At 59.0% G+C, this 27,643-nt stretch overlaps 3 protein-coding genes across 5 annotated transcripts; 1 reads left to right on the forward strand and 2 right to left on the reverse strand.

Annotated features, from left to right (window-relative positions):
- Nucleotides 1–464: 464 nt before the first annotated feature.
- On the reverse strand, nt 465–4,062 carry LOC126643181 (ectoderm-neural cortex protein 1-like). The gene is made up of 2 exons (XM_050321417.1): nt 3,992–4,062; nt 465–3,517 (listed from the first exon to the last, which is right to left on the reverse strand). The coding sequence occupies exon 2, from the start codon at nt 3,500–3,502 to the stop codon at nt 1,733–1,735; it is 1,770 nt and encodes a 589-aa protein (XP_050177374.1). The 5' UTR covers nt 3,503–3,517; nt 3,992–4,062; the 3' UTR covers nt 465–1,732.
- Nucleotides 4,063–5,413: 1,351 nt separating this feature from the next.
- Nucleotides 5,414–9,023, reverse strand: PEX11G (peroxisomal biogenesis factor 11 gamma). 2 transcript variants are annotated; one of them, XM_050321476.1, is made up of 5 exons: nt 8,943–9,023; nt 8,071–8,247; nt 7,806–7,984; nt 7,582–7,632; nt 5,414–7,129 (listed from the first exon to the last, which is right to left on the reverse strand). In XM_050321476.1, exons 1-5 carry the CDS (start codon nt 9,006–9,008, stop codon nt 6,904–6,906), a joined length of 699 nt encoding a protein of 232 aa, XP_050177433.1. In that variant the 5' UTR covers nt 9,009–9,023; the 3' UTR covers nt 5,414–6,903. The 2 variants fall into 2 exon arrangements, with proteins under 2 accessions (XP_050177433.1, XP_050177432.1); XM_050321475.1 differs by having other exon boundaries at nt 5,414–7,126; nt 8,943–9,017.
- A 3,949-nt stretch (nt 9,024–12,972) lies between these two features.
- ARRDC2 (arrestin domain containing 2) lies at nt 12,973–22,173 on the forward strand. Of its 2 annotated transcripts, none has more exons than XM_050321448.1 (8): nt 12,973–13,243; nt 18,713–18,779; nt 18,872–19,019; nt 19,322–19,424; nt 19,713–19,969; nt 20,099–20,258; nt 20,511–20,662; nt 20,759–22,173. In XM_050321448.1, the coding sequence occupies exons 1-8, from the start codon at nt 12,988–12,990 to the stop codon at nt 20,810–20,812; spliced, it is 1,197 nt and encodes a 398-aa protein (XP_050177405.1). In that variant the 5' UTR covers nt 12,973–12,987; the 3' UTR covers nt 20,813–22,173. The 2 variants fall into 2 exon arrangements, with proteins under 2 accessions (XP_050177405.1, XP_050177404.1); XM_050321447.1 differs by lacking the exon at nt 12,973–13,243 and adding an exon at nt 17,458–17,793.
- The last annotated feature ends 5,470 nt before the right edge of the window (nt 22,174–27,643 follow it).

Below are 27,643 nucleotides of genomic sequence, written 5' to 3' on the forward strand. Positions count from 1 at the left end.
GACACTGATTTATTTAACTCTGAAATAATGGATCTCACCCAAACCCTGCTTCTGTGGTGAGACAGTTGGTTGTACCTTTGGTGCCTGTTTCCTCTGACTGTGCTGTCTCACCTCCCACCCCTGACAGAGCTTTTCTGTTCCCCCCTCCTGGAGCAGGGCCTGGAGTTCCCAGCCCTTGGGGACAGAAAGGGCAACGCTTTCCCCCAGTCCTTTGGAAACCCAGCTCCGTGGAGGAATGACCAGGTAAGGGCAGAGAACAGCTTCACCTGTGGAGTTTTAAACAGATTTGTGTGTTCTCCAAAGCTAGAAGGCAGTGTGAGAGCTGGGCTTCCCTCAGTCCCATGTTCCAAAGTTCAGGAAGATCTGAGCCCTCGATTTGGACTCAAGCAGGGAATACTCCTGACTACACAGTGAGGGCTGGGAAAACCTGCAGCTTAATCATACAGAGCAGGCAATGAACACAGTGGATTTTATTCAGATTTATTTAAGCAGCTCCAGGCTGAGTAATAAACACAAAACTGCTGTATTAAAAAAAAAAAAATAAATGTAAAGAACCAGCCTGTGGGCAAAGTACTGTCACGTGTTCAGACATTCCAGCCTCTGGTGCTGCCTGTGCTGAGAGTCCCAGCAGCACAGTCAGGAGTGTCCTTTGTCCTTTCTAGTAAATATCACTAAAAACCCAAAATACCCCTCTGATTCCTGCTCTGAGATCACACAAGTTAGTGGAAAACCTGGACACCTTTTGCTGTCTCCAGGGACAGCACAAGCCTCCAGCCCAAGGAGGTCACTCTACGCTTGTCCCCTCCCTGGGCTGACCAAGGGGATGGATCTGCAGGAGCACTTCAAAGCCAGAGCTGTGTTGCCTTGAGCCCTGCTGCTGCTGGTGCTCCACGTCCAGGAAATCTTCTGCAGGTACCACAGGATACTTTATTGCATTAATAAGTTCATTTGAGCAGCACAACTCTTGCAAGGAGAAAATAAAAACGCCGCAGGGTCTGTGATTCACTGGCATAATTCCTGCCAAAAAGCCTTTAGAAAGGTTTAATTCCAGTTGCAAATGCTGGAAGTCAATCTCTGTGTAGCAGGAAAGCAATGGCATGAAAGGGACACCAGGGAATAATTAGAAGCAGAGAAACCCTGTGTTTATACATAGACAGGGCTTGTCTTATAAACGCAATTACCCACCACTCTGGGACTAAATCCCAGCTATGATCTTGTCCTGGCACCGGCTCCCAGCCCTGGCGTCCCACAAGACATCTGGGTGCCACTGGCAGATTAACCGTGGCACCAGGAGGAGGAGGCTGCGCTAAAAGCAGCCCCGTGGCACCGCACGGTCTGTCCCAGCTCCTGCAGACACCCAGCCTGGGAAAAACATCCACTCCAGCAGCCCTTCCGACCCAGGGACGACACCCAATCCTCACACAGAGCATTCCCCAAAATCTTTGCATAGGCCAAGACTCGGTGGCAGGGCCGAGATGCCAGGTTAAGAGTCCCGTTATTTATACCCATCTTCTCCCCGCAGCGTTCTGGCACCTTAAAGAGACTTCCTCTCCCCTTGCAGGGTTTTAGATCCCAAACTGCCAGCCTGGAAATAGGTTTTCTGGAGCTGATGCTCGCACGAGGACAACCGCAGTCCAGATCCACGGGCATCTGCCCCTCGAGGTTTAACCTTTGTGCAGCACAAAGTTACACAGAGGAGCCCTGGCTCGACCCACAGCTATTTCACCTCCCCTCAGGCAGACAGGTACTTCCAGGTGCTGACGAAGGCGGTGGGGATGAGGGAATAGGGCACGGTGGTGACGCTGCTCCAGGTGTCGGACGAGGGGTCGTAGCAGTCCAGGGTCTTGCAGCGCTGGGCCCCGCAGTAGCCGCCCACCACGTACAGCCTGTTCCCCGAGGTGACGGCGCGGCAGCTGATGCGCTTGGCGGTGACGTCCCCGAACTTGGCCCACTGGTAGGTGTCACTGTGGAAGCGGTAGGCGGAGCTGGCCGAGAACTCGGTGTCGCCGCCGATGACCATGACGTGGCTGCCCACCACGGCGGCCGCCGTGTAGCGCCAGGGCTGGGGGCAGCTGGTGGGCACCGTCCAGCGGTTCTGGCGCGGGTCGAAGCACTGCACCTTGGGCAGCTTGTTCTGGTTGGCGCTGGTGCCCCCGAAAACGAACAGCTTCATCTTGGCCCCCACCACGGCGGCGTTGCTGACGCCCTCCCGCAGAGGGGCCACCAGGGACCACTTGTCCAGCTGAGGGTCGTAGTGCTCCACCTGCTTGAGGGAGACGGAGGGGGAGGCCGGGAAGGCTCCGCTCATGGCCGTGTGACCCCCCACCACGTACAGGCAGTGGTCCAGCTCGGCGGAGCCGTGGCCAAACCGCGCCACCAGCATGGGAGCGGCCTTTGCCCACTCGTCGTGGAGAGTGTCGTAGACCCAGACGTCCCTGGAAGCGCCGTTCTCGGAGCCCTTGCCCCCGGTGATGTAAACCTTGCAGCCGATGGCGCAGGCGCTGCACTCCTTGCGGGGGCTGGGGATGTCAGCGCGGGGGATGATCTCGCTGGTCTTGTGGTCCAGCATGTAAATCTTGTCGCACATGAAGGTCTGGCCCCCCAGCAGCAGCAGGGCCTGGCTGACCTTGCGAGGCCGGGCGCAGCACCCCGTCACCAGCCCGTCGTTCTGCAGGATCTTCATCTTGCACCGCACGGCGTCGGCCACGATCTCCTCCCCCAGCTTGTGGCTGGTCACCAGCTTCTCACAGGCCACCTGTTTGCGCAGGTAGGACTCGGGCAGCAGGGCCAGGCGGACGGAGCGCAGCAGCTCCGGCAGAACCTCGTGGCGCCGGGGCAGATCGTACCGGATCCAGCCCATGACGGCCTCGTAGACCAGCGTCTCGTCCTCCACCTCCAGCTCCTCGCTCTCCACCAGCTCCAGCAGCTTGTCCTTGGGCAGCCGCAGGAAATCCTCGGTCTTGCAGAGCGAGGTGAAGTTGGCCAGCGCCATCCTCCAGGACAGCTCCAGCAGCCGCTCGCAGCAGTGGGCGTCGGACAGCAGCAGCATGTTCAGGCAGTTCCCAGGGTAGAGGTTCTTCTCCAGGAAGTCGGCCGAGGCGTCCCGAATATCCTGGAACTGCAGCATGTCCCCGGCCTCCAGCAGGGACTCGGCGTTCTCCTCGTTGATCAGCACCCGGGCCGAGTAGGCGTAGTCCAGCAGCAGCTCCAGCACCTCGGGGTGCAGCGAGTCGTGGAAGTTCACCTCGGCATCTCTGCTCTCCTTGAGGCCCCCGCTGAACATGGCGTTGAAGTAGCGGCTGCAGGCGGCCAGGACGGCGCGGTGGCAGGGGAAGCTGCGGTTCCCCGCCCGCAGCACCACGTCGGTGAAGAGGTTCTGCTGGCGGAGCAGGTTGAGCTGGGTGAGGAGGCTGTCGGCGTGGCCCGGTTTGTGGAAGAGGTGGATGTTCATGGAGCCGGAGCTCGAGCGGGATTTCCGGTTCTCGTGGCTGCTCACGGACATAGTGCCGAGGCCGCTCTGCGAAGGGAAAAGCGGCGAGTCAGCACGGGCCGCCCGGCACCGGCGGGCGAGCGGCGCCCGAGAGGAGCCGGCGGCGGGAGGGCGGCACCGCCCGGGACGGGGAGCTCGGAGGGACCGTCCCGCAGCTGCGGGGCTCGCCCAGCGCTGACCGAAACGGGGCACCGGGCGCTCCGGGGCAGCTCAGGGCTCCGCCGGGCCCCGCGCAGTACGGGGAGAGAGGGCGATGTGCGCTCCCGGGGCTGCCGCGCCCAGCCCGCCCCGCGGGCCCGCACCAGCTCCGCACCTGGCTCACAGGTCCCGCAGCTGCCTCAGGTCCTGCGCCCGGCTCAGAGGTCCCGCGGTCCAGGCCCCGCGGTCCCGCACCCGCGGTCCGCACCCGGCTCAGGGCTCCCGCACCCAGCGGTCCCGCACCCGGCTCTGCGGTCCCGCGCCTGGCTCAGAGGTCCCGCATCCGGCCCCGCGATTCCGCACCTGGCTCAGAGGTCCCGCGCTCTGCTCAGAGGTCCCAGTCCCGGCCCCGCACCTGGCTCAGAGGTCCCGGTCCCGGTCCCGGTCCCCGTTCCCGTCCCGTTCCCGTCCCCGCCCGTTCTGCCGCCACCGCCGCGTGGCCGCCCCGTGCTGGCCCCGCCCCCTCCCGCGCAGCAGCCAATCAGCGTCCGCGGGGCCCTGAGCTCGCTCTTTGTGAATGGAAGGCGGGACCGGGAGCGCGCATGCGCAGCCCTCCCTGCCCATTGATCGCCGTTCATTGATCCCCCCATTGATCACTCCCATTCACCGCCCGCACGTGTCCGTGTCCCCCCATTGATCCCCCCCATTGATCACTCCCATTCATCCCCCGCACGTGTCCGTGTCCCCCATTGATCCCCCCATTGATCACTCCCATTCACCGCCCGCACGTGTCCGTGTCCCCCCATTGATCCCCCCCACTGATCACTCCCCATTCATCCCCCGCACGTGTCCGTGTCCCCCATTGATCCCCCCACTGATCACTCCCCATTCATCCCCCGCACGTGTCCGTGTCCCCCATTGATCCCCCCATCGATCACTCCCCATTCATCCCCCGCACGTGTCCGTGTCCCCCATTGATCCCCCCATCGATCACTCCCATTCATCCCCCGCACGTGTCCGTGTACCCCACTGATCCCCACATCGATCACTCCCCATTCATCCCCCGCACGTGTCCGTGTTCTCCCATTGATCCCCCCCATCGATCACTCCCATTCACCGCCCGCACGTGTCCCTGTCCCCCCATTGATCCCCCCCATCGATCACTCCCATTCACCGCCCGCACGTGTCCGTGTCCCCCATTGATCCCCCTCATCGATCACTCCTATTCACCGCCCGCACGTGTCCGTGTACCCCCATTGATCCCCCCATCGATCACTCCCCATTCATCCCCCGCACGTGTCCCTGTCCCCCCACTGATCCCCCCCGTCTGTCACTCCCACTCCGTGTCCCCCCGCTCCGAGCAGCGGTCCCCGCGCCCCAGCAGCTCCCCAGGGGCCGGGCCGGCGGATTTGGGGCTCCCGAGCCCGGCCGAGCTGCGCGGACGGAGCCACCCCCACCATAAAGTGCCATAAACCAGGGGCAGCCGGGCTGGGATCAGCAGCGCCCGCCCGCGGCCTTTGGATCCCGCCCTGCTGACAAAGGCACAAACCAGCCCCGCTCAGCAACTTTCCCTGCACGGAGCCCACCTTTGAAATCTGGAGCTTGGAAAACGTCCGGCGATTGCTCCCGCAAAGGAGGCGCTGCTGGTGTTTACCTGCCCCGGGGCAGCCCATCAGCTGCACCACCAGCACCTTTCCTTGCTGCCCACACAAGGCAGCAGCAGCCACCACAAGGGCTTAATCAGGGATCAAAGCCACCCCAAGGAAAAAATACAAATTGCAGAAATCCTGAATCACCCCATTTCGCTTTATCTCTGCACGTTTCAGCTCCACCAGCTGTAACTTAAAATCATTTCATGAGGAATTGGATGAAGCAAATGCACTTAGAGCAGTTTATGATATAGAAAGTGTCCTTTCTATGTGTTAAAATTAAAGCAAGGTGTAGAGTTTTACAAATTTGTCATCAAAAAAGAGTTTACCTCCAGGTAAGCTCTGCCTACACTCAGAATTGTACCAAAACCTGTAAATCCAGCACGAAATTCCCAGCACAGCCAGGAAAGGGACGCTCTGCAGGGTGAAGGTCCAGATAAACAGCAAGGCCAGGGCAAAGGATAAAGAGCATCCAGCCCTGGCTCTGCTCTTTGAACACAGGCAGGACACAGCTCCCCCTGTCCACGCCAAAAACGACAACAAAAACAAGGTCAAGGCCCCTGGAATGGTGCAGGGACACCAAGCAGACTAAGCAGAACTGATTCCAAAGGGTGCATTTCCACGGCAGCCAGTCAGGGGCTCGGATTTATTTCGGTGGGAGGAAGGCTGGTAACACACTGGGGAGCTGCAGCTCGTGTTTTCTGACCCCTGGGAACTGCCTGGAGCTTTCCAGAACCAGCTCAAGAGCTTTTTCCCTGCTCTCAGAGGGAATGATCACTCAAGGCCACCTTTGATTCGTGTCGTTTATTATCGGCAACGCCCAGAACTGTTAACTGCAAAGCCCATCTCGGCATCGGTTTGATTGCTCCTTTGAAAGGTGATTCATAAATTTCCTGTCTTTTTTTTTTTTTTTAATAAATAAATAAAAAGACTGTTGGCAGCTGCCGGAGCCTGGTGGAAGAGCTCCACCCGGTGGCATCCCACGAAGGCACAGCTGGAGCCTCAGAGCTCCTGGAAATCTCAACTTCCTCGATTTTTCCTTGAATGAGCAAGGCAGACTAGAAGGAAGCTTCGCTCTGCTTCCAGTTGCTGTTTCCTTCCCCTCTTGCCTCTGCCACAAACAAAACTTTTCACTCCTCTTTTTGCTCTGTGCTCAAACCCCAGAATATCTGACAGAGACACTCCCAGGACTGTGCCCCTGTCCTGGAGGATGACCCAGCAGGATTTGTCCCTTAGGAGTTTTGTGGGACAGAACCAGGGCAGTTTTTCCACCTAACACTGACTTTGTGCTCTTTTCTCCCAGAAAACACTGGAAGGTTGCATTTATCTTTTGGGACAGAGGAAGGAAGGATGGAAGGCACTTTTTTTCCCCTCCCCCCTCAGTTTTACCAACCGTAGGTTGATTTTCAGAGGATTCTCCTGAAAGGTTTCTCTGATGGAGAGAGGCAAAAACTGTCAACTGCAAACAGTCCTCTCTGCAACAGACACCTTGATTCCAGTCCCAATTACAACCCACACAGAGGATGTGTGGAATTACAATCAGTAACACCCAGGAAAATTAAAATACACCCTGCCCCACCAAAGGCACTTTTACCACGTGGAATTTGGCCCCCGGAGCTCGATTATTTACACAGCTTCAGAATTTCCTCCTCTGGATGCCTGGTAGATTCCAATCAGGGAGGAGATGGTCCCCAGGAGCCCCACTAACCACGGGGGGAACCTTCCAGCCCAGAGGAATCCTGGAGGCAGCCAGTGGATGGCGTTGGAAAGATCTGCTGCGTCCGTGAGGATGCTCAGAACCTCCGCCTTCACCTGGGCTCTCAACTTCTGGCTCTGGGGTGAGGATGTGCTGCTGGGAGCAAAGGGGATATCAGTGACAGTCCACAATATCCCAATTACTGTGATGGATACAAGTGAGAACTGGTATATGGGGTTAAATTATAACGAGAACGGGTTAAAATGGTGCTAAAGAGACCTGGAGGGGGACTTTGGACAAGGGATGGAGGGACAGGACACAGGGAATGGCTTCCCACTGCCAGAGGGCAGGGTGAGATGGGATATTGGGAAGAAATCCTTCCCTGTGAGGGTGGAGAGGCCCTGGCACAGGTTGCCCAGAGCAGCTGTGGCTGCCCCTGGATCCCTGGAAGTGTCCAAGGTCAGGTTGGATGGGGCTTGGAGCCACCTGGGATGGTGGAAGGTGTCCCTGCCCATGGCAGGGTGTGGCACTGGATGGGCTTTAAGGTCACTCCCAACCCCATTCTGGGATTCCATAATCAACTGTACAGCCAAGGAATGAAATCATACCCCTTGTGCTGCCTCAGTTTTCTCCTCAACTGGCACAAGACCCTCAGGGACCTGAAAACAGCAGAGTTATTTCTCCTACAGCAGCAAACAGGAGGGTTTTTGGTTTTTTTCCTCTTCCACGAGCCAAGAACACCTCCCGCAGCCAGAGGGCCCTTTGGTTTTATCCCGACGGATCATTCCCCTTCCCTTCCCTCCCCTCCCCTCCCCTTCCCAGCGGGCCGTACCGCAGGATTCCCAGGAGCAGGGCAGAGCCCCAGAGCGCCGTGCTCAGGGTCCACCACCTGTGGGAGCTGGCGCGGACGATCCCAACATCGGCTGCCCAGGCCAGGTGCTCGCAGGGGTAGTAGAGCTGGTTGGCCACGTTGCAGAGCACGCTGAGCCCCCGCACCAGCACATCCTCGTCCTGCGAGAGGGGGGGAAAGGGGACAGGCCAGAAGAGCCGCGGGGCGGCCGGGGGGGCTGTGGGGGAGCCCCCTGCCCCGCTCTCACCTCGGGGCCCAGCCCGTAGCCGCAGCTGTGCCGGAGCATGGCCAGGTCGTCAAAGAGGCGCAGGACGGTGCGGCAGGAGCTGAGCTGGGCAGAGGCGGCCAGGAGGCCCCTCGGCAGCCCCCCCGGGCCGGGCAGGGCTCCCCCCGCCAGCTGGAGGCCGTAGGACAGGGCACGGACCTGCGGGGACACGGCCCGGTCAGCGGGGGGACCGCTGGGTGTGGAGCCCAGAGGAGCTGATGCTGGAACCGGGACTTTTCTCTCTTTAATTCTCCTTTTTCCTCTCTTTTTTCCTTTCTTTAATTCTCTAATTTTCTCTCTTTTCTCCCCTCTCAATCTTTCTTTCTTTCTTCCTTTAATTCCCTTTTCTCCTCTCTTTCTTTAATTATTTTCTCCCTTTTCTCCTCTTTAATCCTCTCTTTTCTCTTTCTTTAATTCTCTCCTTTTTTTTTTTTTTAATTTTCTCTCTTTTCCTCTTTCCCTTCCTTTCTCCCTTTCTTTCCTCAATTCCCCTTCTCCCTCCCGAATTCCTCCCGTCCCTTTCCCTCCACCTCTTTCCCCACCCCCCCCCCTTCCCCCCAGGGCACCGATACACCGATTCGCACGCCAACTTCTCTCGGACTGTTTGCGGACCCTCGGGATTTTTATGATTCCTTTCCACCATCGAGCCTTTAAACGCGCTTTAAGTTCTTCACTTTAAGTTCTTCACTTTCCCTTAAGGGCGGGCGATCGCACGGCCGGGCCCGTCACTCCTGGCCCCGTCCCCGTGGGTCAGACCCCCCTCGGTCACTCACGGCCCGGTCCCCGTGGGTCACACTCCCCATCCCTCACTCCCGGCCCCTTCCCCGTGGGTCACACCCCCCTCGGTCACTCACGGCCCGGTCCCGTCCCCGGTGTGTCTCCAGCGATGCCCCCAGGCCGCGGAGCGCGGCGGCCGCCATGGCAACGCTTCCGGGTTCTGACGTCACGGCCGCCCCGGGTGCACGCCGGGAAGGAGGCGGTGCAGCCGTCGCCATGGCAACCTGGCCTGGCCTGGCCTGGCCGGGCCTACCTGAGTCCCACTGCCCCCGGGGCCTCCCCCTCAGGGCCTGCGCCATCTCCTTCCCCACTGTGGTCCGCGAAACCCCCGTGAGCCCTTCGCTGACCCCCAGTTCCCCCGTTCCGCGCTGTTCCAGCTTGCCCAAGTAGCGCGTGGAGCCTCTCCCTTAACTCAAGATGTTCCCGACCCCTCTGGACACATCCCGTGCTCTGGAGTGGCCCTGCCTTAGCAGGGAGGTGGGGCCAGGTGAAGCGCTGTGGTCCCTTCCATTCTGTGTCTCTGTCGTTTCCTTAGATATTTCAGGAACAAACACTAAAGAGAACATCAGTGGTACCCATAACACTTCTCCACGGACCCTCCTTGCATCTTTGTGTGTGGATCTAAGAATCACAAGGAGTGTTTTTAGGAATAACCCCTTTCCTCCCCCCGCCCGGCTGTTGGCAGGGTGTGTTCCCACTGTTAAAGGGGTGGACAGTGCTGTTCCCACCCTCCTCACCAAGCACAGGCTGAGGGTGGATGGAGTCCACCTGCAAAGCCAAGAGAACAGGTAACAGGATTTTAGGGAGCACCAGGACACAGTTAAAGGGCAGCGTGTTCCCGTGTGGAATTCTGTCCTGAAACGGGTGCGATCTGCGCAAGTGAAAACTAAGAGGGTGGAAAAACAGAGGGGAAATAAAGTGATTGTGCTTTAAGCGGCTGCTCTGTAGCTTTGTTGGCTTCCCTCCAGCATGTCCTGTGTTAAATTTAGGGAGATCAGAAGCAGAAACAGTGCCCTGGATGAGAGGACACACCGGTGTCAGCAGGAGAACCTGCTCCCAGGAACTGCCCTTTCTGATGAGCAATGGGATTTATCAAACAAAGCTCATGTTTGATATCTTGGAGAGTCTGTGACAAGGAATGTGCTGCCTCCCAGAGCCACCAGAGGAACAGCTCTAGGCAGGCAGTGGCTGCACCAGATTATCCACCTCAAAATCAAGAGTTCTTCCCACTGGAAGGGTAAAGCTGTGGCACAGAGGCCACAGGTACAGGCTGGCACTTCCACCCCCACAAATGACACCTCAACAGCCACTTCTTTGCCACCAGGCAGCACCACCTGGCGTGTTCAGGTGACGTGAGTGATTTCTGGGACGTGAACCGGTGGCTTGATTTTTCTGCCTTGCCACATTTGTTCTTAGAAGTTATTTTGTGTTTATTTTTGGGAGGAAGGAGAGGATTTTGATCAAAAGCTGCACTTATGCAACCTCAGGAAGGGATGTGGTTAGAGCTGGTCATGGAAGGCATTAAGAAAATCCTCCTCTGACGTTGCCTCCTGTTTCTCATGGCCAGTAAGAGAGAGGTCCCTTCATGCCGTGGACCTTTTAAGCCATTTGATTTACAAAATGTGGAGCAGATCACAGTTGAATTGATCTTTTCCTTGGCCCCAGACTTCTGGAGCAGCTCCATAACTGCCATATGGAGTGATATTCCCGTAAATACCATGAGAGTTTCTTCATTTGCCTCCTCACCCTGAGAGTTGTTTTCTGTCTGGGCGAAGGTTTTGAGCAAACTGCTGACGGCAGAGCCAGCCTTTTCGTCTCCTCACACATGGATCTGTGCCTGCAAAGCTTTTCTGCCTCGAATTTGATTTTTATTTCAGTTCCCCCTGTCAGCAGATGAAAGGTCTGTCACAACAGACTGCCTGCTCCAGCCTCAGGTGAATGTCCTGTGGGAGCAGAGTCGTAGGTAAGGAATGTCTTGAAGGGAAAGGAAGGACAGGCAACCAAACCCTTAAGCCAAGGAATGTTGGAGGGAAGTAGAAGGGGGTTGTACTCTCCCACAGAGGGGCAGAGGAGGAAAATTGGCCTGGCTGGAGGTGTCCACCCACGGCAAACATCTCTGAACCACGGAGCATCTGAGACAGAGGGTGCTGCAGCTGCCCAGCTGAGGTGACCCTTCATGTAGCACCACGGGGCTTAGATGTTGGGGCTGCCAGGTTCTGTGGGGCCACCTGCCCCTTTCTCAGCCCCATCCCAATGTGCTGAGAGCTGTTTTCTCTCCTCAGATGAAAAGCTCCCACCTGGGGCTACCCAGAAGGGCACCCCACTGAGCAGAGGGGTGAGTTCACACCCAAGTCCAGAGGCCCGGCTGAAATCCGAAAGGCAAACTCCCAAGTGAGCTGTGTGTCCCCATGGTGACCCTGGAAAGGCCCTGTCCCCAGAGGAAGGTGATGTTCTCCCTTCTCCATCAACCAGGCCCTGTGAGCTGCCCACACGGCGTGGGATCTCTGAGCCTTCCCCGCGCTCCGCTCTTGGCCCCCTCTGTGTGTTGTCACAGGAACATCTATTTCTCAGATTGAATGGGGACACAAGGAGGTGTTGTGACAGCAAGAATAAACACCGGGAGATTAGCCCAAAGCCGTGGGTGACACATCCCTCTGGATTGCAGGACCCAGTGGGTGACACATCCCTCTGGATTGCAGGGCCCACGGAGGCCTCTGGGCAGGCACAGGGTGGGGGGAGCAGGTGGGCTGGGGGAAGCACAGAGGAAGGGCACAGAGACCAGAAACAGAGTGAGAAGCACTGTCAGGGCTGTGTGGGGGCTGGAATCTGTTTGGATTTTGGTGTCAAGGGCCTGGAACCAAAGGTCAGTGAACAGGAGGGCACCTGGGCAGCTCTGCCCGGCTTGTGATGAGCGTGGGCTGTTTTCCTAGGGGCGAGCTGGGTGTTTTTGTTGAGTTGGTCACTCACGTGGGTTTCCCAACTGCTGAGCTTGCACTAACTCTGCTTGGGGTCTAGGTGTGTTCCAGAGGGGTCAGTGGGGGCTGGTCAGCCCTTGGGGGAGCTGAGTGAGCAGGGCCAGCTGCTGCCTTGGCGCTTCACAAGCTTTTCTCAGATGGGTGTGATTCCCCCTGAGCCAGCCCTGAAGCCTTTGGGCTTCACTCCCAACTGCTGCAGTCTGTGTGTGAGCAGTGCCCTCGTGCTTTCCTCTGGGCATTTGACCCTTTGTCTCCCAGGAATGGGACAGTCTTTACTCCACTGTGCTTTCCTCTGGGAATCTGATTCCTTGTCTCTTATGAATGGGGGACTGGAGTCTTTGATCCTCATATACTTTAAAGAAGCCAAGCACTCACATCTTGCAAATGCACACAGGCACCTCCTCCTCAGTCCCTGCAAACACCTGGGTTCAAACACCTCAGGTGCCCCACTTGGTGGAGTAACAGGGACTTGCATCTGCTGCAGCTCTGCCCCATTGTTTTGGTGTGACCCTGAGGTGCCATTGCCACCTGCGCTGCTGCAGGAACAGCCACGGTTCCCTGGGGATAAATGCTGGAATCACCCCCTGGGTGAGCTGTTGCTGGGAATCACTGTGGTTATCCACTTTTTCATGTGGATTTTGACGTGGAAAGTAAACTTTAGACGTGGAAAGTAAAACTGGCTTTTTGGGGGGAGCATCTTTGCTTTCTGAACCCTTCTCCCACCGTTTCCAGCAGTGCCTTAGGAAGGCCAAACAGGCTTTCTCCGACTGCCCAGCCATGTGAAATCTCCCGGCGGGGCTGGCGCTGTGTGACACCCCTCCCTGCCGCCGACGGAGCCACCGGCACGTCCTGGTGTCACGTCGGCAGTGCCTGCGACTCAGAGATAAGGCTGAAGTTACGTTGCTCCACCATCCCTTTAAAAACACGTCCCTGGGCTCCGCAGCCCTGGCACCAGCCCCACGCACACGAGGTCAACCCTAAAGCATCACTGCCAAACAGGGTGCTCAGTCCAACCCCCCCGGGGAAGGCCCGCAGGGTGGGGCCACTTAGGATAAATCAGGAAATTTCGGTGTAGCCCTTTGCTCGCCCTCCTTTCCCTGGAAGGCTCCATCCCCCCGGAGCTGCCGGGAGAGCGGGGCCCGCGGCGATGCAGCTCCCGGGCCGCCTGCAGAGCTTGGTGGTGAAGCTGGAGGACGGCCCAGCCCACGGGAGCGGGGAGCTGCTGCACGGGCGGGTGCAGCTGGAGCTGCGGGGAGCGCTGCGGGTGCGGGCGCTGGAGGTGAGCGCCCACGGCGGTGCCACCGTGCACTGGGTGGAGAGCCACAGCATCGGGCTCAACGTCGTCTACAGGGACCACTCAGCCTGCCAGACCTTCCTGTGCCGCCGCTGCCAGCTCATCCCTGGTAAGGTTGGGGCACTGGGGAGGGCATGTTGGGAGCCTCCGCTTTGGGCTGCGGCGTCCGCTCCGGGCGTTGCCAACCCGCGCAGGGTTGTTTGTGCCTCTTGGACACCTCTCTTTGCACCTCGGGTGAAGGGTTTCTGTGCTGCTGGTTTCTGGGAGGCTGCTGGTGTAAACTCAGCTCAGAGGATTTGTGGCTTTTGCTCTGTTTGCACAGGGAAGTGCAAACACAAGTGTCCCTTCACAAGTGTGGAAAGAGCACTTAGTAGCTCGGTAGGTGTTTGTTTTCGCTTCCCCCTGGGCTGGGACCGCGTGCCCAGATGGCATGTTGCTTGGATTGACTGCAGGAGAACAAGCCACTCGAATTTCTTTGTGTGGTTGGGATGAAATGATCCAGAGCCGAGGGATATGGGACATCTCAGCTGTCTATCCGCTCATTAACTCTGGCTTTTCTTAAGAACACGCGTGTCTTTTATCCTTACCTCCAATAACAGTGTCACAGCCATGGCTCTGCAACTTCTACTCCCCCTTCTGATGGCCTTGTTGTTCGTTGCCTGTGGCCCAGTTGCTCGACCCTGGCTGTAGGACTTCTGCTGAGGGCATTTAATTGTGTCAGTGGTCAAGTGCAACCCAGAAAGTGGTGCCAGGCCCAATCTGGCAAATATGGAGGTTTCAGGAATAAACTGGAGGGATGGAAAGAGGCTGTGAGCTGCCTTCCTGGAGATGATCTTGTCTCTGGACTGCACTGAGGGGTCATATTCTTTACTTCTGGGTGATCATGCCCTGCCATCTGCTCCAAAAACTCTGGAGTTTGTGCCTTTTGGCAGCAGCTTTTCTGTGCTCTGCCTGAGGATGGCCCTCGGCAGCTGCAACTCTGCAAAGGGTCCTGATTACAGTTAAGGTCCCAGGAGAAGCCCTTGCCCTGGGATCCAGCAGCAAAGGCCCTGAGCACTTGGCCATGCAGTGCTTGGCCAGTGTCCCCTTTAGCTGTGAGGTGACAAGGGTGAGTTTTATTCCCCATGATCAGTGAATGCCTGTAGGGAAGCCACAAGCTGCTGGGAGCATGTTTGGACTCTGCTGCTGGGATTGTGTGTGATAGGAGCCCCTGGAGCCCTCTGGAAGGGTATTGGCCAAGGGCTGCAGAGAAGAGCTGTCCTGCAGCCAAAACTGCTTCCTTCAGATCCTGCTGGGTGCTGCTCTGTCCCCAGCAGCAGCACGAGGGCCTTCCTGGTGTCAGCTGGCGAGAAACGTGCCATCATCCGACAGTCCCTGTGACTGTTCCCTTCTTGGTGCTTCTGGATGAGATGAGATCAACTGTGTGTCTGCGTGGTGGTTAAAAAAATGCAGGTTTTGTCATGGTAACAAGGCACTGCAGAGGAGGGGAGCTGGGCACAGATAAGAGCCCTCCCTCCCGCTCTCCCCTCAGCTGAGTTTATCTGCAGTTTCCTGGCAGGGTGGTGAGCACTGGCACCGGGGTGCTGCGCTGAGAGACAAGAGAGAGGGAGCAAGGAGGATGTGCAGACAGGGCCTTTAAATGTGTATTGTGTAATCACCTGAGATAGGGAGCAGGAAGGCAGGAAAAGACAGGGGTTAATGGGTGAAGGAAGCACAAGGAGAGCCCTGGACTCTGGTGCGTGAGGTGATGTGAAGGCACCCAAGGAAACCAAAATGACTGGTGTGCAGTGATCTTTCCTGTCCAAGGTTCCCACAGCACTTCCCAAAGGTGTAGTGCCTGCCCTGGTGAGGGGCAAACACCCAGGAGCCATTTTATTTCCACAGAGACATCCAGGAGAGTTATGGCACAAGGGCTCTTGTTGCACTGCAGGGTGGCCCTCAATCAGCACCTTAATCCTCATCAATATGCAACACTCCCATATCTGGCAGGGACAGAGAGTATTCCTCAAGCTGGGAGTGTGAGCTTGTGCAAGGCTCTCTGTTGTCCCATCTCATCCCCTTATTGAGTCAGGGTAGAGCTGCTGACTTGCCTGTTTACCTCCTGCCTTCCCTTCTCTCTGGTTTTCAGGGCCCCTCGCGTGGCTCTGGGGTCAGTGGGGAAAAGCCAGCGGGTCCCAGCAGTGGGTGTGGGAAGGAGAGCCGGGCAGGGTGTCAGCTCCCGCTCGGAGCAGCTGCAGCCTGGCCGGACTCTAGATGGGGCTGAAGAGTTGGAGATGGTCCCTGTGCCCAGCCAGAGCTGGGTTTTCCTTGGGTTCGGGCACCCAGGAGCGTTCTCGGTCCCACAGCCCCTGCAGCTGGACATGCCGGGAGAGAGGAGAGACCCTCTCCTTGGGGAAAAGTCCCAGGGAGGGGCCGCCCAACCCCCGTGGAGGCAGCGAGGGGCAGCCTGGGCATCGCGTGCGGCTGCCACGGGAGGGAGGTTTGCAGGGATTCACATCCCGTGGGCGAGGCTGAGTCACGGGCCCGAGGGGTGTGTGCCGGCAGGCGGGAGGGGGAGGAGGATGCCAAGGAAGGAGGGGGGCCTGGCCAAGGCTCCAGCCCGTCTCAAGAGGCCTCCCCCCACCTCTCACGGCACCGCAGGGGACACCAGGCTCCTTCCCAGAGCCAGTGACACCAAGTGTCACCAGTTAACTTGGGCTGTGACGTGCCTTCCTTCCTTCCTCCTTTCCCTCCTCCTTTCCCTCGCCCTTTACGGAGTTTGCTGTGATTCATGTTTGTTTGTGGCAGCAAATGGTCGTGCACACAAAACAAATCGTGGTCCCCTTCCCCTGGGGAGCGAGACAGACAATTCCAGCTCGGCTTTGGAGGCAGCTAAAGCTGTGCCAGGCTTCAGCCCAGCTCAGTTTTAGTGGCTGAGAGCAACCCAGTTGAGCAGAGCGTGCTCCAGGCACGGCTGGGTGCAACTCAAAAATCCCCAAAACTTAGGCAGCCAAATGCTGAGTAACATTTTGAAGGCCTGTTTTGTGCCCGAGGTGCAGAGCTCTGGTGCTCTGCAAACATGACAATCATCATTAAAGTGGAAGCTTCTATAGCTGCATTAACCCTTTTGGGAGGCACAGACTCCTTTCTCCTTCCTTTTACAACATCTCGGGGCGCTGATAATGCTGATAATCCACCCTGAGGATCCCCAGTTCCCAAGCTTTCACCCCAGCTCAGCACTGGCAACCACAGATGCTGCCAACAGAGCAAGTCCCTGTGCTGTTCCTGCCTGTGCAGGTGGGATTTGTCGCTGGGTTTTGGAGCAGCACCACCCCATCCCAGCAGGAGCTGGTGGAGAACCGGCGCTCGCCTGGTTAACGAGCGCAGGGAAGCGGATTGCTCACCCTGTCATTGCACAAGCTGAACCCGGGCCAGTTCTTGATTTCTTAGAACTAAGTGAAGTGATGTCCCAGACATCACTGCGTCGCCAGTTGGCCCAGCCGTGCCGTGCGAGGAGCCCAGATCCAGCTGTAGCCTGTTCCGAGCCCTGGGAACGGCTCTTGGGAAAGGAGGGATGGGGGTCGGTGTGCAGAGCAGCCCTCGGCTCTCACCTGTGGCCACTGGAATGAGAGGGGCTGCTGCTTCGAGTGAGGAATCCCCCCCCCCCGGCACAGCCCCTGGTTGTGACCCTGGGAATGAGGATTCTGGATGAGGATGGGATGGAACGTCAGGATGGGAGCCGGAGGGGGAGTTTAAGGGGCAAGGATGGAGAATTTGGGGGGCAAGGATCGGAGCTGGAGGGGGAGCTTGAAGGGCAAAGATGGGAACTGGGATTTTGAGAGTCAAGGATAGGAGATGGAAGGGGATTTTAGGGGGCAAGGATGGAGCTGGAGGGGGAGTTCAGGGCGCAAGGCTGGAGTTTGGGGGGCAAAGATGGAAGCTAGAGAGGAGGCTGGGGGTCAAGTTTAAGAGCAACAGGGAGTTTTAGGGGACAGTAAGCAACACGGGGGGTCACCCACTGGCAGTGCTCAGCCTCGTGACTATGTCTGTGCTCCCAGACACGTTCCCGCGGTGCAGCCCCTCGTGGGGATGGCTCGGTGCGGTACCGGGAGGGCTCGGGGAGCCCCGCTGGGACTGGACACGCACCCCAAAACCGAACCCCCCTCTCGTAGTCCCCCCCACCCCCGGACCGGGCCGGCTGGGGGGGCCGGTCCGCACATGCTCCCTGCCTTGTTTTGCAGGGCCCGGCGGGGCCGGCCCGTCCCGTCCCGTCCCGCCCCGCCGGGGCCGCCCCCGGCCGCGCCGGGCGCTTAAAGCCGGGCTGAGCCGCGCCGTGCCGGGTTGAGCCGCATCGCGCCGGTTCTGGGCTGAGCTGAGCTGAGCTGAGCCGCGCTCGCCTCGCCATGATTTTCGATCGCCTCAAACGCTTCTCCATCGTGCTGGAGGGCGCGGAGCGGGACGGCCCGGCCGCCTTCAGCCCCGGGCAGGCGGTGTCGGGCCGCGTGGTGCTGGAGCTGGCGGCGGCCGCCCGGCTCGGCGCCCTCAGGCTGCGGGCGATGGGCGCTGCCCGCGTCCACTGGACCGAGTCCCGCAGCGCCGGCTCCAGCACCGCCTACACGCAGAGCTACAGCGACCAGGTGGAGTTCCTGAGCCACCGCGACACGCTGCTGGCACCCCCAGGTACGGCACCCCCTTCCCCCGCGGGCGGCACCCGGACTCCCCCCGGCCGCCGGCCGGAGTGGGGGCGTGGGGGCACCGGAGACCCCAGGGGCTGGGACAGTGGGGGCAGCCTGGGACACCCCTGGGGTTGGGTGCTCCCCGAGCGGCTGAAATCTGGGTGCGTGACACCCCCAAACTGCAGGGATCGGGGTGCCAAGGATGGCCCAGCTGCTGGGTGCGTGACGCCCCAAAACTCCGGAAATCTGGGGGCACGGCACCCCGACCGGCTGAGATCTGGGTGCCTGGTACCCCAAACGGCTGAAATCTGGGTGGCACGGGGTGCCTTAGGGTCTGGGCACTCTGGGAACTGGGTGTGTAGGTCTCTGCAGGCACCTCAAATTTGGAGTGCACCCCGGGGCCCTGGGATGCACAGCTGGACCGTGCTGCTTTGCAGGGCACCTCGATTAGGGACTGTCCCCCCTTTCCCAAGACTCCCCGTTTTCTGTGAGCTCTTCCTGGCAGGGAAGCAGCATCAGAAAACTCCCATGAAGGTTCAGGAGCTTGTTTTGAGTGGGGGGTTGGACTAGGTAATCCCCAGAGGTCCCCTCCAACCCCCGGAGTGCAAACCCTTGAGGGGTACTGGAGGATTGGTCGATGACTCTCCCTCCTGGAGTCCTGTCTGGGCATCTCTGGAGCAGAGCCCACCTGGGGAAGCTGTCTGGCTCTCCAGGGAGGTGCCCCTGGGTCGTGCCTGCGTGTCTGGAAAGCAGACGGTGCCCAACTCTTGTGTCACAGCTGCTGCAGTTTGACCCTGGCAGAGATACTGCTGTGCCCTCGTGCTGCTCCTTTGCCAGGCACTTCCCATCTCTGCTGCCACTTTACCCAGGGAGGGAGCTGTGCAGGAGGGAGCTTAATCCTCTCCAATCTGTTTTACCCACAGACAATGGTGAATCCACCGTCCTGCAGGCAGGAAGGCACGAGTTCCCCTTCACCTTCCAGCTCCCCGAGTAAGTTGGCTTTTTTTGGGGGTGACAGGGCGACTTGAAAAGGAGGTTCTTTGAGCAGAACCATTCTGAAACTGCTGGTTGCTCACCCACAGGACCCTGGTCACCTCCTTCGAGGGGAAGCACGGCAGTGTGCGCTACTGGGTGAAAGCCAAGCTGCACAGACCCTGGGCCACAGTGAAGAAGGCAAAGAGGGAGTTCACTGTGATTGAACCCATTGACATCAACACCCCTGCGCTGCTGGTGAGTTCCCCCTGCTCCACCCTGCCATTCAAAACTTGCCTGGGAAGTCCATGTCTGCCTAGGCCTGATTTCCAGAGGGAGTATTTACCCTGTAACTTATGCCCTCCAGCATTACCTGGGCTGGGCAGAGGTCAGCTGTGCCTCTTTGCTTTTGGAAACTTTAGAGCGTTGCAACAGCGTCTTGCATCAGATACCTGAGAAGTTGATGATGCTTCCCCAGCAGGTTCTTGGTGCCAGGGAGGTGATTGCTTTTGAGTTTCATCCTCGCTTACTAAATTGCTTAAATATTTCCCCTTCTCCAGGCTCCCCAGGCAGGTGCTAAGGAGAAACTTGCTCGTGCCTGGTACTGCAATCGTGGCCAGGTGTCTGTGACTGCCAAGATTGACCGAAAAGGCTACACCCCAGGTGAGATGAGGGGCTGGTGCCCTTGAACCTCAGGGGACACTGGAGTAGACCCCAGGGAAGGGGATTTGAGAGCACTGTGAGCTGGGTTCTCCTGGCATGAAATCAGTCAGAGCTTTAGTGCGTGGACCTGATGTGGGCAGCCTCCTTGGGATACTCCTGGATCCCAATCCACGTGCCTGCAGTGCTGGGTAGTGTGGCCAACCCTTGGTGATCCTGTGCAGGAATTCCCTGAGGCAGGGCTGGGCTCTGTCTCCCCTCCTCCAACACGCTGTGTGTCTGTTCTGGCAGGTGAGGTCATCCCTATCTTTGCTGAGATCGACAACTGCACGAGCCGGGCCGTGGTGCCCAAGGCGGCCATAATCCAGACCCAGACCTTCATCGCTCGGGGCACCAAGAAGCAGAAGAGGTCGGTGGTGACCAGCATCACTGGGGATTCCATTCCAGCAGGGAAGCGGGAAGTGTGGCACGGGCGGGCCCTCAAGATCCCGCCGGTGGGGCCTTCCATCCTCCAGTGCCGCATCCTCCAGGTGGAATATTCCCTGAAGGTGAGGGACCTCACGAGGAGCCCTGCAGGGGGCTGCAAGAATTCCCTCGTGCTCCGGGGGACGTACCTGCCCCTCCAGACTGTGGTGTTTACCACAGCTGAGCTTCCCTGCCGCTTCCTGTCTCTGCAGGTTTGTGTGGATATTCCTGGGACGTCCAAGTTGCTCCTCGAACTGCCTCTTGTCATTGGGACCATCCCGTTGCATCCGTTCGGGAGCCGCACGTCCAGTGTCAGCAGCCAGTACAGTGTCAACCTGGACTGGCTGAGCACCATCCTGGAGCAGCCAGAGGGTGAGCATCTCCCTCTCCCCTAGATAAAACCCCTGGTCAGGACAGTGAGGGTCAGACAAAGTTCTCAGCTGGACCAGCATTTGCTTTTTCTTTTAAACTTAATTTTTTTGGTTGTGCTGCTGAATCTCCCGGGTTCCTTCGCCAGGCAACGGGGAGGGTTTGGGAAATAGTGAGTTTGGAGCTCTTTTACCTGTGTGTCTCCCATTAATGGAGAGTGTTTCCTATTCCCTGATGGCTCTCCTTTCTCTTCAGCCCCCCCTGAGTACTCAGCAGTCGTGTCCAGCCCCGAGGCCGAGCAGAGCCTGGCCCCGCCGTGCCGCAGCGAGCTCGGGGACATCCTGGAAGGTCCCTTCTTCGCCTACATCCAGGAATTCCGCCTCCGACCTCCTCCTCTGTATTCAGAGGTAACACATCCCCCTGGGGCTGGGGAGGCTTCTGGGGATGGCTGGGAAGTGCCCACTGCCTGCTGAGGTTTTCTGACTCCAAACTTGGCTTTGCAGGTTGATCCCAACCCCCCGTCCGACGGCATCCGCCCGCGCTGCATGACCTGCTGAGGGAAGCGCGTCGGACACGGCTGACAGTGTGGTGCTCCCTTGGGATGGGAGCTTGCACGCCCTCAACAGCACTTCAGGCTGGAAATGGGGATGTGGTGTCCGTGAGACCGGGAGCTCTGCAGTGCCAAGACCCTGGCCCTGCTCACCGACCTCGGCTGCTGCTGTCGTGACTGCCCCACAGACCCACACCCGGCGCCTGTGCCGTGGCCTCGGGCGTGGGGGGAGAACAGGAGGGACCTGGCACTGTGGAGCAGCTCTCTGTGTGGCTGGGCAGGACGTGGAGGGTTTCATAACTGCCCTGGGATTTTGGGGTTGGAGCAGGGAACACCCGGCATGAGCCAGGACTGCTCTCCCCTCGCCTGCAGTGCCGAGCTCCGACAGCTCCTGTGTGAAAAACGTGGAAAACGGGAGCTTGGAGGCGTTTCTCAGGATTATGGAGGATGTTTTGGTGTTGCTCAGGGTTGAGCCCTGGGGCGATGCGGGTGCAGCCCTTTGCCTGCAGGTCCCTGAGGAAGCCAAAGGCCTTTTTCTGGCCAGATGAAGCAGAGGCTTTGGTTGCTGCTGATAATTCTTGCCACAAGCCTGTGGGTGCCTGCGGGGGGGAAATGGTTTTGAGCTACTCACCCAAAATGTAAGGGCTTCCAAGGGCTGTTACCAGGACTTGGGGGATGAATTTATGATCTGTGGCAGCGTTTTGGTGTCATTTACCAAGAACAGGAAGGCTGTTTCCCGTGTGTCAGCACCAAACCTGTGCACTGTGCTGGTACCTCCCCTGGAAAACCAGCCCCCAAACTGTGCTACCACCATGGGGGCTTGCAGCTGTGGCTGGTGGCCTAGGAAAAGAGAAAAAAGCCTAATCTAAGGTTGGTGGCAGCCACAGATGCTGATGGGAGATGATGTGGACTTGGAATGAATCTTTCAGGGCCAGGAGTCCTGCTCAAATGGGCTTGATCCTGTGCCCATAGAAGGATCGGTGGCCGTGGTGGGACGAGGACACAGCAGCAACCTGTGCTCCCTGGGGTGGGAACTGCTGTGGAACTGGTGAGCTGGATGTTGCAGCAGTGAGTGTGTGTGGCAGGGGGTGACCCTGCTCGCTCCAGGGTGACCTGAGCAGAGTTTGGGGGCCGAGGACCTTTGTATTCCCTCACTGAGACAATCCTTGGCCGTGCACATCCAAAGCCAGCGTGCCTTGGGCTCTGCACCGGGGCTGCCTCTGCTCGCTGGGGTTGCTCAGATGAGTCTTTTCTATCTGAACACTTTTGTAATGACCACTCTTGTCTCTACTTGTTTTGTATGACTTTTTTTTTTTTTTTTTTGTGGGGAATTTTTGTCTGAAATAAATTCCTTAACTATTGCCTGGATAGTTCTCTGTTTCTCTTCCTGCTTCCCATCATTCAGAGCCACATGGCTGTTGGGATGTGGGAGTTCTCCCTGCCCTGACTTCGTTGCCCCATTGGCATCCAGCTCCACCCTGTGCCCCGTCCCACAGTGCACTGGGATTAACTGGGTCACTTGGCCAGGATTGGTCCCTTGTGCCTCTGGATCCTCCACAGCTGTGCAGCTTTGGCTCTTTTCTCATTACCTGGGATGCAGGGCAGCGAGCAAACCTGTTGTACTTTTCCACACTTGCTTCCTGTTTTCATCCAGGCTCCTGGGAGGACCTTTTCCTCCATCCTGAGCTGGCAAGGATCCAGTAGGTCCAGCTGGGAGCTGGGACACTCCTGCTTTGGCTCAGCCAGTCCCAAGGAGGCTTGGGATCAGCCCCATGCTGTGCTGGCTGGGAAGTGCTGCAGTGTGGGAAGGGCAGGGAGGCTCCTTCACCTGCTTCCTCCGGCTGGGATTTGGTTTTTAACAGTGTTTCTGTGCTCCACGTCTCTGCTGAGCACAGCAACTCCTGGTGCGTGCAAGGCAGGGCTTGAGTCAGGGCTTGAGTTCTTCCACAGGCTCTGCTGATCATAAACACTGCCACTGGAATGTGATTTTTTTTTTTTCACCCCCCCCTTTATTTATTTTTCTGTTTGCTGAGCTGCTCGGCGCCGCAGTTGCATCCAAGCACGTGCTCCTGCCCTGGGCCACGGGAGAGAACTTGCCCCTGTGTTTGCCTGCGAGAACCCGGTGCTCCTGCAACCTCTATTCAAATCTGCTTTCCATTTGGCATCCCTGGTGCTCCGAGTAATGCTCCCTGGAGGAGGATTAACCGGCCTTTCAGGGAATTTGTTTGCATCCTCCTCAGGGGAGATCATGCCTGGATCTGCCGCTGCCACACGGTGCTGCATGGCCTCTCTGGGGCTTTTTTTGGTGACATCAAAGGGGACACGAAGCACAGCGCTGCACCCCCTGGGTAAAGATGCCTCCAAAGCGAGCCCTGTGACCAGGCTGATCCCATCCTGGCACAAGGGAGCCATTCTGTGCCTGCTCAGCGGGGATGGCCGGGGGCTGCTGGTCAGACCCGGATCATCTGCCCCGGCTGCACAAGGGGATGCTTATTCCCAGGGCTGGGGGGGAGGTGAGTGCCCAGCACCCCGTCTGTCCCACCGCTTCTTTCTGGGAAACCACGTCACACGGTGACTGGGACAGGCCATGCCGGGCCGGGGAACCCCATACCGGCAGGCACTGCTCCCGGCCCTCGTGTGGGAGAGGTCTTTCCAGCAGGGATTTTTGTAGCTGCCTCCAGGTTTTTCTCATACAGTCGGGCAGCAGAGCAGCGAGGCCGGGCTGGAGTTCCTGCCAATAAAAGGGCTGCTCTCCTGAATCCGAGGAGGGGCTAAAAATACCTCGTCTGGACACTGGGAGCCGGGGCACGGTGCAGACCAGCCCTAGGCAGTGCTTTCCCGACCTCGGGCAGTGCTGCCGGTGCTCTCTCCAACCTTCTGTTGTTTATCTTCCCCGGCTCCAAAGTCCTGATTGAACAGCCCGGGCTGTTCTCTGGTTTATTGCCACGGGGGGTTGGGGGCACACGGAGTCCCCTGGGGGTCTGCTGAGCAGGGATGGCCCCGTGCCATGTGTGGTGGTGCCGGCTCAGCACAGAGACCCGATCCCAGGCAGGAGGCGCGTGATGCAATTACAGTGCCGGGATTATTTATAGCTCTTGGCCCCGTGCGCTGGAAAATGTTGCCCAGACCACCCGGCAGAATCTGCTCCTTGAGAGGGGCACGGAAACCCGCCCCCAGCCCCCACTCTGCTCCTCTCTTTTCTTTTTTACCCTTCAGTCCCAAAAATGTGGGACCCTTCTGCTCAGGCCGTAGGGGTGCTGAGACTTCCCTCACATTGCAGCTCCACAGCTCTTCAGGGTGCTGGGACCCCTCCCCACTGCAGTTCAACATCCCTGCTGGGCGTTGGGACACCCCCTGCTACACCTCTGTGGCTCTGCAGGTTGCTGGGACTGACCCCAGCTGTAGCTCACAGCCCTGTAGGGTGATGGGATCTATCCCTCTGTAGCTCATGGATCTACAGGATGCTGGGACAACATCCCCCCCCAACACTGCAGCTCCTGGCACTGCAGGGTATTGGGACAAACCCCTCCTACACCTCCGCGGGCTCTGCAGATTGTTGGGACTCCCCAGCTTTAACTCACAGCCCTATGGGGTGTTGGGACCCTGTCCCTGCAGCTCATGGATCTGCGGAGTGCTGGGACCCTCCCCAAATGGCAACTCACAGCTCTGAAGGGTGCTGCGACACCCCCCTCGCTGCAGCTCATGGATCTAGAGGGTGCTGGGACTCCCCAGCTGCAGCTCAAGGCCCTGCAACCCCTTTCTGCATCGTGTTGGGGGGAGCTGCTCCTTCTCCCCAGCCCTCCCCGTTCCCGGAGGATGCTCGGTCCATCACTGTTGTCCCCTGGCAGGGAGTCAGTGGCAGGGGGTCAGTGGTGGCCGTGCCGACGGGAGGGTGACACGCGAAACTCGCGGCCGTCCCGGCGCTGGCAGGGACAGAATGTGCTGGAGCTGGCGCAGCCCTGCGAGGGCCGGGATTAACTGCGCCGCTGCTGCCTCCGGCCCGGGCGCCCGTCCAGCTCCCAAAACAAGCACCGCCTTCCCCCATCCCAGCTGGGCTGAGCCCTGCGGGGCGCAGCTCACCCCAAAACCTGCCCAGGGGCACCCGCTGGGGGCTGCTCTGTTTGCACGGGGTGGGGAGGCGGTCGATGATGATTAATCTGGGTTTTGGCCGCAGGGGAATGCCCTGCTCTGTCCCTGCGCTGGGGACAAGGTTCATGCACCGCCCAAATCCAGCATCTTTGTGCTGGTGGGATGGTGGGTTCACGGTGCTCCCACCCTGGGGAGCAGCGATCGGTGCTGATGGGGCTTTAGGGGGACCTGTTCACCCCCAGGTTGAATCCTGAGGAGACACACACAGTCCCCAGCAGCACCGGGCCTTGCTCTGGGTTTGCTCCAAGCACCGGCTGTGGATGGCACGGCTTGGCCCTGGCACCACCTCAGGGGTCTGGGGCTCTGGGGTCTCCGCCTTCCCGCGGCCGCGGCAGAGCTGTGCCAGAGCTCCGGGAAGCAGCCGTGCACCCCGGCATGCCAGGGCGGCATCGCGGCCGCCCCTCCGCCCGCTGACTCAGCCGCCTGTTTGCCGGAGCCGCTGCCGCCCACGGAAACCACAGGCAAAGTCCCCGCATCCCTGCGCCGGGGCTTTCCCCGCTGGCTCGACAGGAATCGCAGCTTTTCTCAGCCCGGTGCGGGAACCGAGCCCCTCCGGGTGCGGGGAGGGGGGTGAGGGGAAACTACGGGAAACCGCGGTGGGTTTGTGCCAAAAAGCGGGGTCTGGAGCAGCTGGGTGGACGTGTTGCACGTGCCACATGTCCCGTCCCCTGCCAGCATCGTTCCAAGGGGATCGTGGACCGGGACACTCCACAAACCCCGATGGCAGCGGGTGCTACCGGTGCCGGCCTTGCCGCAGGCTGCAGGGAGCAAACCACCTCCTTTATTCACTATATCAAACCCAAGCCCTTGTGTTTTTTTGGGTCTGACTCCCCCCTTTGGGGTCCCTCGCTGTGGCACCGCCGGGCCCCTTGCGCAGTCACTGCTCTCTCCCTCCTTTCCTCGGGCAATGGAAAATTTCTATGACTTTTTGACTTTTATCCAGTTGTTTGGGAGCGAGGAAGGGGCCGGCGCCGCGCACAAACATGTCTATGTATAAACACTGGGGACTGAATCAGGGACGGAGCCGCTGGCACCGGACCTTCCCCACCGAGCCGGGTGTCCCCCTATCTCTCCGGGACCCCAGTTGGGCACCCCCGTGCTCGGTGACCCAGAGCCGTCCCTGCGGGGACACAAATATTTTGGCTTTGATAAAAAAACAACAACAACAATACTAAAAAACAACAACGCTAAAAAAAATTCCCATCCCGAGCCATCCAGCGGCGGCGCGTGACGTGTTGGCACACAAACAGTGCGCGTGGGGATGGCGCTCGCCCAGCCCGGGGCTCCCACGCCGGGCTGGGATCTGCAGGTGACACGGCCGTGCCCTGCGACAGGGATGTGGCGCGACAGGACTTTGCTCCCAGCGCCTCTCCCCGCCCCGGCTGTGTTTGCTGTCGCTCCCCGGCGCCGCTTCACAGATCGTGGAGAAACCCCCGTCGAGCGCGGCGTGGGTGCCCGTCCCTTGTCGCGGGGACATGCCACGCCCTGACCCCCAAATCTCCCCACAGCTAAAACCTGGCTCGTGTGGGGCGTGTGCCACCGCCTCCCTCCCTGCTGGGCTGCTCTGGGTGTCCCCGCTGAGGAGGGAGGAGCCGGGGCTGTCACCCTCCCTGCTCACTGTCACCCTCCCTGCTCACTGTCACCTCAGCCTCGCTCCAGGGCAGGAGCGATGGCGTGACCCTGTCAAACCCCACGGCTCTAATCTCTCCTCCCACTCCCCAACCTCAAAGTCTTCCGAAAAAGGGTTATGCCCTTTTTTTCTTCCCCACCACCCTGCAATAAGCAGCAGTTTTGAGCTGATTTCAACAAAAAAACTCAGGCCAAGCTCAGTTTGGGAGAATCAGAACCACCGAATATTCTGAGCTGGGGTCCAAGGCAGCTGGCAGGGCTGCCCCCTGCCCTTTCACCAACCACATTTAGCGAGCCTGCGCCCCACTATTTTTTAATGTAGGCCTTTATGTGGAGCAGGGAGAGGCATTTTCCTGCCGAGCAGCTGTGTAAATGCCACCACACCGCGGCCCGGCGATGGGGGCAGCGATAGCCCGGGGGGTCCCAGCTGGCTGGAGGTGGCTGTGGCGGGCAGTGCCGGTGGGGAGGGCGCTGCCGGACGGTCCCGGGGAGGGCTGAGCCGGTTACCTCCGCTTTCCCGGCGGTTTAGTCTGTGAAAAAATGAGGGAGAGTCGATCTGCCTGCAAAGAGCTGGTAAACATCGGGGGAGCGGAGCTGGGAGAGGGGGTGTTGATCTTGGTCCTGTGTTTATCGCTGCAAAGCCGAGCTGGCTGCTTGCTCCGGGATGAGCCTGCACGGATGCGGGGGGGGAAGGAGGGGGTGTGTGCTGTAAATAGGGGATTTTGGGGGGTTCTCTGCTTCTTATCGAGCTGTCCTTAGGTCAACTCTGGCCGCCTGCTTGAGCAAAATATGTTTATGCTGCAAACCTCCGGCCGGCTCCGCTGCCAAGTGGGCAGGGAAAGCGCGTGCTGATAAGGGCGCTGCGTCCTCCCCTTTCCGATCACCCGATACCCAGGGAAGCGCACGGAGGCGGCCGCCCGCCTCCCTACACCCTGGATTTATGATTTCTTTTACTATTATTATAAAGTTTCCGTTGAAAAGAAAAACAACCACAATTCAATAGCTGCGGCTTCGCAGCTGCCAAAGCCTGGAAAGCTCCGGCCGTGCCAGCGGCTGAGCT

This window comes from Myiozetetes cayanensis, unplaced genomic scaffold (genome assembly GCF_022539395.1).
Source record: "Myiozetetes cayanensis isolate MyiCay16 unplaced genomic scaffold, myiCay2020 scf26, whole genome shotgun sequence".
Classification (NCBI taxonomy): Eukaryota; Metazoa; Chordata; class Aves; order Passeriformes; family Tyrannidae; genus Myiozetetes; species Myiozetetes cayanensis.

What these genes read in the sequence shown, in the direction of transcription:
- PEX11G (XM_050321476.1), bottom strand. Translation starts at nt 9,008, where the DNA reads ATGGCGGCCGCCGCGCTCCGCGGCCTGGGGGCATCGCTGGAGACACAC. An exon ending in ACCGGGGACGGGACCGGGCC is followed by an intron (nt 8,248 to 8,942) that starts GTGAGTGACCGA and finishes GTGTCCCCGCAG; the next exon opens with GTCCGTGCCCTGTCCTACGG. An exon ending in CTGCTCCTGGGAATCCTGCG is followed by an intron (nt 7,633 to 7,805) that starts GTACGGCCCGCT and finishes TGCTGTTTTCAG; the next exon opens with GTCCCTGAGGGTCTTGTGCC.
- LOC126643181 (XM_050321417.1), bottom strand. Translation starts at nt 3,502, where the DNA reads ATGTCCGTGAGCAGCCACGAGAACCGGAAATCCCGCTCGAGCTCCGGC.
- ARRDC2 (XM_050321447.1), top strand. Translation starts at nt 17,517, where the DNA reads ATGATTTTCGATCGCCTCAAACGCTTCTCCATCGTGCTGGAGGGCGCG. An exon ending in AGGTGGAATATTCCCTGAAG is followed by an intron (nt 19,970 to 20,098) that starts GTGAGGGACCTC and finishes CTGTCTCTGCAG; the next exon opens with GTTTGTGTGGATATTCCTGG. An exon ending in CTCCTCCTCTGTATTCAGAG is followed by an intron (nt 20,663 to 20,758) that starts GTAACACATCCC and finishes TTGGCTTTGCAG; the next exon opens with GTTGATCCCAACCCCCCGTC.